Source organism: Alnus glutinosa, chromosome 11 (assembly GCF_958979055.1).
Source record: "Alnus glutinosa chromosome 11, dhAlnGlut1.1, whole genome shotgun sequence".
Classification (NCBI taxonomy): domain Eukaryota; kingdom Viridiplantae; phylum Streptophyta; class Magnoliopsida; order Fagales; family Betulaceae; genus Alnus; species Alnus glutinosa.
The window spans coordinates 16,837,799-16,847,466 of NC_084896.1; the positions used below are offsets into that span (position 1 = coordinate 16,837,799).

The 9,668-nt window shown below is 34.9% G+C and overlaps 1 protein-coding gene across 1 annotated transcript; it reads left to right on the forward strand.

Moving 5' to 3' along the window:
* Nucleotides 1-1,114: 1,114 nt before the first annotated feature.
* On the forward strand, nt 1,115-3,531 carry LOC133882484 (peroxidase N1-like). The gene is made up of 3 exons (XM_062321672.1): nt 1,115-1,720; nt 1,821-1,983; nt 2,948-3,531. Exons 1-3 carry the CDS (start codon nt 1,310-1,312, stop codon nt 3,367-3,369), a joined length of 996 nt encoding a protein of 331 aa, XP_062177656.1. The 5' UTR covers nt 1,115-1,309; the 3' UTR covers nt 3,370-3,531.
* The last annotated feature ends 6,137 nt before the right edge of the window (nt 3,532-9,668 follow it).

The following is a 9,668-nucleotide window of genomic DNA, read 5'->3' on the forward strand; positions in this document are numbered from 1 at the left end:
GCTTTCCGAATTGGGGTCATATGTGCGAATCGGATACTCGTAACTAAAGTTTTGGCCAAAATACTACAACGCACTCAAAAATTGCCCCAATTAAGCTACATCTGCATCATCAGTTTAGAACAGTTTAAGTGAAGTAAGATCTGATCGATTTTCTTTTTCCTTTTCTTCTTTCTCAGTTACGTAATTAAAAGTGTCTTATTTTTCTAACCACAATTATGAAATGCAGGAAAATGCGAAAAATGCATATTCTAATGCTTGATACGTACTTATATATACTGATCCGATCGATGCTATCGTTTTCTGCTTGGGTTTTCTTTTCAAATAGTGGATACTGGATAGTGATAGTTCCAAGATTCAAGATCCAATCCAAATGACCAAAAAAATAAATAAATAAATTATTTGTTACTTAATTATGCTTCATTTATTTTGACGTAAAATCTTTTCTGAAAATTATTTTTTCTATTTTACAGTGTTTGGAACAATAAAAAATAGTAGTTAAACTAAAAATATATTCGATTGATCAGAAAATCTTCTTTAATTTTTATAAAATGGTTTTCTTATTTTAAAAAAATGTAAATTATTTTTCAAGTTTGAGATTCTACTTCTTAAATTGTCCGGCCACATAAACTCTAATGTGACCATAGCTAGAACTCAAACTTTTAGGTTGATTTTTATATATATGTTGATATGATTTAATAAAAATATTAAAAAAAATAATTATTATAATTTCTTGAAACATAATTTCTCTAAAACATTTGCCAGCTTTTTCTTGTACTCTTGTGCTGAGTAGAATTGGATGGATTGAGGCTGCTCTTGTGCACGACAAATAATTTTATTTCGAACTTTCCTCCCCTTCCTCTTGCTCTTGTCAATTATCTGATCTGTTATAGCTTCTCAAATATGAGATATGCATGAATTGAAAGGTGATCCTTCAATCATTTTCGTGGCTAAGATATTACCATTATCTTATTTCTCCTCGTTGTCTTTATCTCTAAATTAATGGACAATCTATATATCTACTTTATCCTCCACGACGACTAATTCTTACGCGGCATATATAGTACCATGCAACCCCACAATCATTACAAGACAAGGGCCCCTACTGCATCTCCGTGATCAGCTACCGACGTACTTCAGTGTGCGTGGAACTTTCCCCACCGGCTTTGCTTACTTTCTTCTCCGACCTTTGCCCTCACATTATCCTCTATAAGAACATGTGATCGACCTCTCCTTTCCCACAACATCCCTGTCATCCCGGCCAAGCCAAAGCAAATTAAGAGCTTTCTTTCTTCTTTTCACCGTATCAAAAATGGAAAGTAGTGGACTTTGTAGCCGAACATTCCTTTTGGCGTTTCTATGCTGGGGTTCTATACTGGGTGCCTCTTTTGCGAATGCCCAAACCACACGCGTCGGGTTCTATGCTGCCACATGCCCTCGAGCCGAATCCATTGTCCGCTCGACGGTTCAAGCTCATTTCCGGTCCGATCCCACAGTCGCTCCCGGACTGTTGAGGATGCATTTTCATGACTGCTTCGTTCAGGGCTGCGACGCTTCTGTGCTTATTGACGGGCCCAACGCCGAGAAAACAGCCGCACCCAACCGTTCGTTGAGAGGATTTGAGGTCATTGACGATGCCAAGGCACAGCTTGAAGCTGCGTGTCCTGGGGTTGTCTCTTGTGCTGATATTCTTACCCTTGCTGCCCGCGATTCTGTTGTTCTGGTAATTATTAATTTCCCATGTACAGTTTTTGTTTACCATATGTATGGTAGCTCCATGCCTCCTCCATTGATGATTTCTTGCATTTTTTTTTTCCCTCCAGACAATTGGACCGACTTGGCAGGTGCCCACTGGACGCAGAGATGGTCGTGTATCGTTGGCCACCGATGCTGCAAATTTGCCTGGCTTCACTGACTCCATTGATGTGCAAAAGCAAAAGTTTGCCGCAAAGGGTCTCAACACTCAGGATCTTGTCACCCTTGTTGGTAAGCAATATTTGACGCAGATATACTATATGTTCACTACAGTTCGTTAGAATATCAATATGAGGTTGAGCTCACTATGAGCGGGCTGACAAGGATTTTTAATTCTCTATTTCCTACTCAGGATTTAAAGTTATATAATGCATTTATTTGTTTAAATAAAATTAATATTAACACGTCTTTTAAAAAGTTTAAATTATGTAACATCATCTATATCGTTGAGATACATCAACTTTAAATCTTATCATAAAATGAATACTATTCATTTCAAATATTCACTTCATTTGAAAAGGTGAGGATCTATTCGGTGGTCAACTTGAGCTCAACCTATTCCAGGATGGTCATATGTGACATAAACTATTGGTCAACTGGAAAATATTTTCAATTGACTAAAGAAATAATCTTCCTTAGACGTTTATGCTTCACATGAGTGCGTAAACCATTTTTCATTGCTCACACTCTTTTAGGCGGGCTATTATGAGAAAGCTCCTTATAAGCCAACTTGTCCGAGCAGGTCTCAGACTGACCAACCAAGGCCTCTTATAATTGCTTGTCCATATCAATATGGGCGCATGCAATTGCATTCATGAATTTCAATCTCACTATCAAATGTCTTTTATTTTCACTTACTCTTTTAAATTCTCTTTTTTTGCAACTCATTTTCGTCGTCTCTATCTTTCTCGCATCTCTTTAAATTATATGAAAATAAAGAAATATTTTGTTGATTTTCAGTGTGAGTCAAACGCCAAAAAATGTCATTTTTTTAAAAAACTCATTTTAGATGATTATACACCAAAATAAACTAAGCATAAATTTGATTAATTTGGTTGGATATGTAAAAACAATACTTCGGGTGTGTATATATATATATATATATATATATATATATATATATGCATAAAATTTGATTTCCTTAAATATTTAGATTAATTTGAACTAAATTGTATGCATTTTTTGTGATGATAAGGTGGGCACACCATTGGGACATCAGCTTGCCAGTTTTTCAGGTACAGACTATATAACTTCACTACAGCCGGAAATGGTGCCGATCCCACCATTGATGCCGCTTTCCTTCCTCAACTACGAGAGCTCTGCCCACAAAATGGCGACGGGACAAGGCGCGTTGGACTAGACACAGGCAGCCCAAACAAATTCGACACATCTTTCTTCACAAACTTGAGGGGCGGGCGGGGAGTTCTAGAGTCAGATCAGAAGCTATGGACCGATGCCTCCACCCAAACTTTTGTTCAGCGTTTCTTGGGATTGAGAGGCCTACTTGGGTTAAGCTTCAGTGTAGAGTTTGGAAAGTCCATGGTGAAGATGAGCAACATTGGGGTCAAAGGTAGTACTAACGGTGAAATTCGCAAACTGTGCTCTGCGATTAACTAATTGACAAGCGCAACAAAAAAGAAATGTTCCGATCACGTACTTTTTCTTTCAGATTTCCATGTCCAGTAAGCTAAGGATATGGGAAAAGAACAAAAAAAATTGATGTACTGAATTTTTGTTTCATCGGCGTAAGCAAATGAATAAGAATGATATATCAGAAAAGTTTTTCTCGTGTCCAACACTAATTAATTTGCATCTCCAAAAAAGAAAAAGAATATGGATTCTGTCGTAAGATACCAATGAAAATAACTCTAATGTTTAACTCTAATTCTTGGGTAGCACGACCTAAGGATTTACAAGCGAGGCGGTTATTAACTATTAATAATCGTAATCGCTAATAATCGCTAACCGAATATCCCGATTGTGGTTACCAGTTATCCGGTTTTAAGAAACCGGTTAATAACCGGGTAACTGGTTTATATATATATATATATATATATATATATATGTACAAATAATTATATTTATTGTAGATGAGCTCCAAACTCAATCTTTAAATTTAAGGAATGAATTATCTTAAGTTTTTTAATACAAAAGGTTTGGTAATTTTTTGAATTGTCATCATATATATTTTAATTATAATACAATTGTCATTATATTTTATAATATTTGTTTGTTTGATTTTCTTTGCAATCATTTTCTTTAATCTATGGCCGGACTTGATTGTGAGCTCATTGAGATAAAATGAATGGTGAATAGTAAATAAAATTATGCACGTCCACTAGTATCTACTCTTTAGAATTGAATATTAAATGATTGGATATTGGATTAAAAAAAAAAAAAAAGACAATGTATAAAAACCAATTACTTGGTTAATAACTAGATAACCGGTAGTTGGTAATAACGTACTGCATACCACTGTTACAGTTGCGATTATAAGAAAATAATGACTATCATAACCGGTTGTACACCCTTAACATAGCCAAAAATTCATTTTACTTTGTTGTGATTTACCTTTTTATAGTGATCCATGACTTATTTGTAATTTCCTCACATCGGTTTCGTATCACGATCTCTCTTTAATTTACGTGTGATTGATCCCATGTTCACCTTGATTGAGACAAGTTTGTCCTTTAAGTTAGGGACTTATCATAAGTCGTGGCCTAGATGGCAATTAAATGCCGTACGTATAGCACAATTACGGATTGAAAAAATTGTTTTCCACGCAGTATTCCTGAGTTAATTAACGGATCAATCTTGGGCTCCATATATGGGTCACGTGGGCTCACCGGCCCATAACCCAACAGGAACTTTTCATTCTTTTTTTTCTCTCAAATTTTGTAATAGGAATCTTAATTATATGTGGCCCATTAACGAAGAAGCTACAACAATCAAATTAATGCATACCTACAAAGGTCCAAGGCTTTTGGCACACCACGAGTATTGAATGACTTGCACCTTTATCAATAGGGCTGGCTCTGGCTGAACCAAAATTTTTAGGAGAAGCATCCTCTCCATTTCATTTCCAATTAGTGTATTCAAGAGAGGTAAAATGGTCAAAATAATAAATAATAAAATGACCGTTTTATCCCTCCCAAATTAATTAATCAACTTCTCGATCTCCATTTCATTTGAAATGGAAATGATCCGTTTCCAAGTTCTTAAGCTATGTAATCGAAGCAAGACGGGATTAGGAGCCATGAATACCTGAAAATGTGTGCTAAATATTGATTTAAACTTAACCCAGGGGAGACAGATTTTCATTATTCTTTCATTTTATATTCTAATAACAATAAATAATTATTCATACTTGGGGCTAAGAAGAAACCTATGGAACCCGATCCTTCCAACCTAAGCCGACCCAATTCATCAGCTTTTAACATGTGTTGGCTTTGTACTCGGTATAGTTTTTTTTTACACATCTCTAGTCAAACACGATAACAATGGACCGTTTTCTAACTTATGATCCAACTTGATAGCTAGCTATAAAAATACCTTCTTAGAAACCCTTGTCACTTTCTTTAAAAGCCCTAAATCCAACTTGATTGAGGCAAGTTTGTCCTTTTTAATAAAGTAGAGAGTCAAATAGATAGTCGTAAAAGTCACTACCGGAAATGCTCTTTAGCTCTCACCTCAACCATTGATAAGACTCTCTTTTGTCGTTGTCAAGCACGCGTCTCCATGACAAGACTACTACCATCAAGGCAAATTCATTTTTGTCGATCTTGTTGAGCGAGCCTATTCTACAACAACTGCCGTTGTCAAGATCATAAAAATCTTGCCTACTTTCTGACCATATCTCAACTCGAAGATGTTGGTGTTGGTTCATCTCGGAAACAACCATCCTAGGGGCAAGTCAGACTCGAAAAAATATTCCCCATTCTGCCTTCCATCAAGTCGAAAGTCGGAAATCCTCCGAAAAGGGAGGATTTCCAACCTGATTGAGTTGGTGTCTACCCCTATTCACAGTAATATCTATCAATATAATAAACATAAATTTACATAGTTGATTTGTAGTGAAGATGAAAAATATTATGTAGGCTAGTGAATAAACTGTTTAACATTAGTCATACATTTTGTCTTTTCCTCAAAGCAAAACTGTGTAGTTTCCATTTTTTGGGTCCAATAAAATTCAGGTTTACTATGCATGAGCCTTGCTGCAATTCAAGCCAAGTGCAAATCTATACAATTACCATTTCTAGGATATACTTAACATTGATGAGAAATCCTGGATTCCTTCCTTACCAGACCAACCATGATGGCAAAACCGTTACAGGCCAACATCACAGGGCCAAATCTTTAAGCAAGAATGCAGGTAGGTTCAACCGCTTATGGTATTTTCATTTGCGGCCTTTCAGCTAAAACAAAATCATGTGAGAAATTGAATAATAAATAGAGGCTTCTATGAACCAATAAAATTTCATCAAGAACAAACTTAATTCAGAAAACCACCTAAAAAAACAAAAAGTTGCTACCATCCTGAATTTTATAAAAGTAGGTAGTGATTTATAAATAAAGGGTCCTGTCATTGAAACGACTAAAATTAGACCAAAAAGATAAATTTAACTTGAAAATCTACCATCCTGAATTTTGATTGGGACTGATCTGACTTCTGGAAAAATCATAAAATTTTACTGCGAGAGAATACAAAAAGGTAGCTGCTCTCCATGCCTACCCCAACCACCTCAACAACAAACCACCATTTCAAACTTCTCTATGCCTACTCTCATAAACCTTATGTCTAATTGCTTCATACCTAGAGCAAGCTACATAAATCTTCTTTTTTGAAAAGAAATTAAACCTAAATGTGAGAGGAATACAAAGGGGCAGGAAGAGATCTCCTCCACCAAAGAACAAACAATCCACTACCACTAAGAAATTAGTTGTAAACCACTACAAAACCTACACTTCACCATAAGTTCTAAAAACTTGAAACATTTATACCCCCATATTACTTACCCACAGATACCCAGTTCCAAGTGTCGGCATGCAGAGAGAAGCAGGAAAATATGTTCATCCGAAAAGAAAGTTGCTAGCTAACCCTCAAACTTTAAGGGTATAGTTTAATGGAAAGAAAAAAGGTTAGCAGTACATGCCAGGATTTCTAGCTGGAATAGGGTTTTATATTCATGAATTAAAACCATCTAACTAATGAACATAGAGATTTAGATGGCTAGCTAACCAGAAAGCACGAAAAAAAATATCTTACGTGCTAGAGTAGCATGAATAAACCCTATCGGCACTTCAACTTCTTGCAGTCCACTTTACATGTATTCATATATTTCCAGCACTTATAACATGGATAACGGAAAACTAATAGTCAAGTAACAATAGCATTGCCCTAATAAAAAAACTTATTACGGATGCATAGCTTCCTTAGGCGATTACAACTTTTGGAACGATAGAATTCTAACAAATGATATCATCTAGAAAAGAAAAACATATCATCAATTGAAAACCATATAGAAATGTAGACACTAACTCAATTACCACACAATACAAGTTAGAAAACCCAAACAACAAGTCTCAGCCCTATGTGAAAGCTGATATTGTGCAGATGTCTCTGTAGGCACACATGACTCCCATGTAATCTTAACACATAAACATTCTGATGTTTCCAATTAAAAGTAGAAACCTATCAATCCTCTAAACTAAACCGATGGCTAACAAGGGTTGAGACTTTTACATAAGATGATTTTCTCAACAATTAAGGCTGGTAGCATTCATATTAGTGAAGGATATACATCTTCCAAAACATTGCATACTGGTCAAAGTCCCAAAGAGAATTAAAAAGGAGGAAGAGGTTCAGCATCACGTACTTCATTTTGTAAAGAACCCCGTAAGAAATAATTCATTTAGTAAATCAGAAATATCCATTCCAATTTTATCAGATGTCCCTAAAGGAACAAAAGTAAAATGGAAATATATGTAATACACTAAAAGCAGAAAATAAAAGGTCAGAAAATCCATTTTAAGAACAGTAAATCAGAAGCATATGTATAGACATTGGGACAAGCATATAGGTTTACAAATTATACAATCAAAAAGTTCAATATCTCGACTAAAAGTTTATGTTTATATTCATACTATATTTTGTATTGTTTCACCTTCACCATCCATTCATTTATTATTGAACCAACGAACTTAATAGATATTCAAAGACATGTAAATTTCAATGGCAACAGAATCTTACCATTGCTCAACATGACGAAAATACAGTCAACTGATACACTAAAATAAGAAAATAATTCTCCTACTGATTCCTTGCTAATGAACATGCTTCCAGACCGACCCTAGGCTAACCTTTTTAAGATTAATTACAAAGGAAGCTTTGTTTTTGGTGACATACTATATTTTTATTCCTTTTTATAATAGTTGATTTTCCTTATGTTCTTCAGACTGTTCATCATATTCATAAGTTCCTATTCCCCCTTCCATGCATAGAACATGCTATTGAACCTTTTCCTTATATTCCTAAAAATCTTGCAAAGTTTTTTTTCCGTCTTATGCATTTGTTTATTTTTATAATTTTCTTCTTAAGCGCATAGGGTGTTTGAATTTTTATTTTTTTTAATTTTTGTATACCTGTGGACCCATCCATAACTTCAACTCATTCTTAATTGATGGGCAGTTTGGCAACATTTGTCTTCCTCACATGAGGTAATCTTGCAGTTCCACATAAAACTTGCAAACCAATCCAAATTAGGACAAACTAAGACTGATACTCAAAATCCAAAATATAATGAAGAACATGCATAAACGCAAAACTAGTTGGACTACATCACCAGTGGTATATCTCTAGGGCATATATATAATCACATTATGATTGTCAATAAAGCTTAAAATTTCGCATGACTCTTGACTACAATGGTCACTGTCTGAAATTGCCAAACTGTTATCCTCAACTCTGCTTAATCTCAAACATAACAGACAAGGGCTGCTACTTATTGTTTTTCAGCAATGACATGAAAAGGTTACAATGCATGACACCATAATTTTCCTTCCTTATCTCCTTGGCAACTTACACAAAATTCTACATATACAATAATATGCTTTGACGAGGTCTGATACCAATTTAGTACATAATTTGATTCTCAGAACTTTCTATGCAGCCTAGAACCAAATTTCTTATGTGAACAGTATTTTTTTTTGTCAGTTATCTTAAAATATGTCTTAATCCTATGAGATTGTCTATGGATCATCTTTTAAGGAAAAAAAAAGTCTGCCAAACCTGTTGTTTATTTGTCACAGATATTCACCTTCTATTTGCAGAAACATTCATTTCAAATAGGTGATTTGGACAAGGATTCCCTCCAACTGGAGGAACTTCCATTTTTTTTAATATCATGTGAGATGCAAATACTTTTTTAATAAAAATTTTTCCTGCTATTAAAAAAGCATGTGTTTTTCACATGTCATTTTTATAGATTGGGTCGGAAGAAGTCTGTCCAACCCAGTTGGAGGAAAACTCTGTCCGATTGTCAAGTTTATACTTTCAGTAGAAGGAAATATGGGGCATAATCCAACTGAATTAGATAAAAAAAAAAAGGGGGAAAAAAATTCCTACAGAAGGCTAAAGATACAAGATAAGATATATTATGTGTAAAAGGAACTTAATGCTCCCTCAACTCATGTCAATTATAAATCAGAGAGAGATAATCCAACTAACGATGTAACAAATACAATAGCTGAAAGTGATTGACACTTCCCTTCTCATCCCATATATGAACCAAACAGGAAAAATCAAACTTGTAGTAGTAAGGTAGTGAAATAAGCATTACAAAGCAAATAAACAAAACAACACAAACCAAACCAAACGAAGAGATAGATCCCCCCAGAATTGAATTACAAATGACATA

Coding starts and splice junctions, on each gene's coding strand:
- LOC133882484 (XM_062321672.1), top strand. CDS start 1,310: ATGGAAAGTAGTGGACTTTGTAGCCGAACATTCCTTTTGGCGTTTCTA. Junction 1,721..1,820: donor CCCGCGATTCTGTTGTTCTG/GTAATTATTAAT, acceptor TTTTCCCTCCAG/ACAATTGGACCGACTTGGCA. Junction 1,984..2,947: donor GGATCTTGTCACCCTTGTTG/GTAAGCAATATT, acceptor TGTGATGATAAG/GTGGGCACACCATTGGGACA.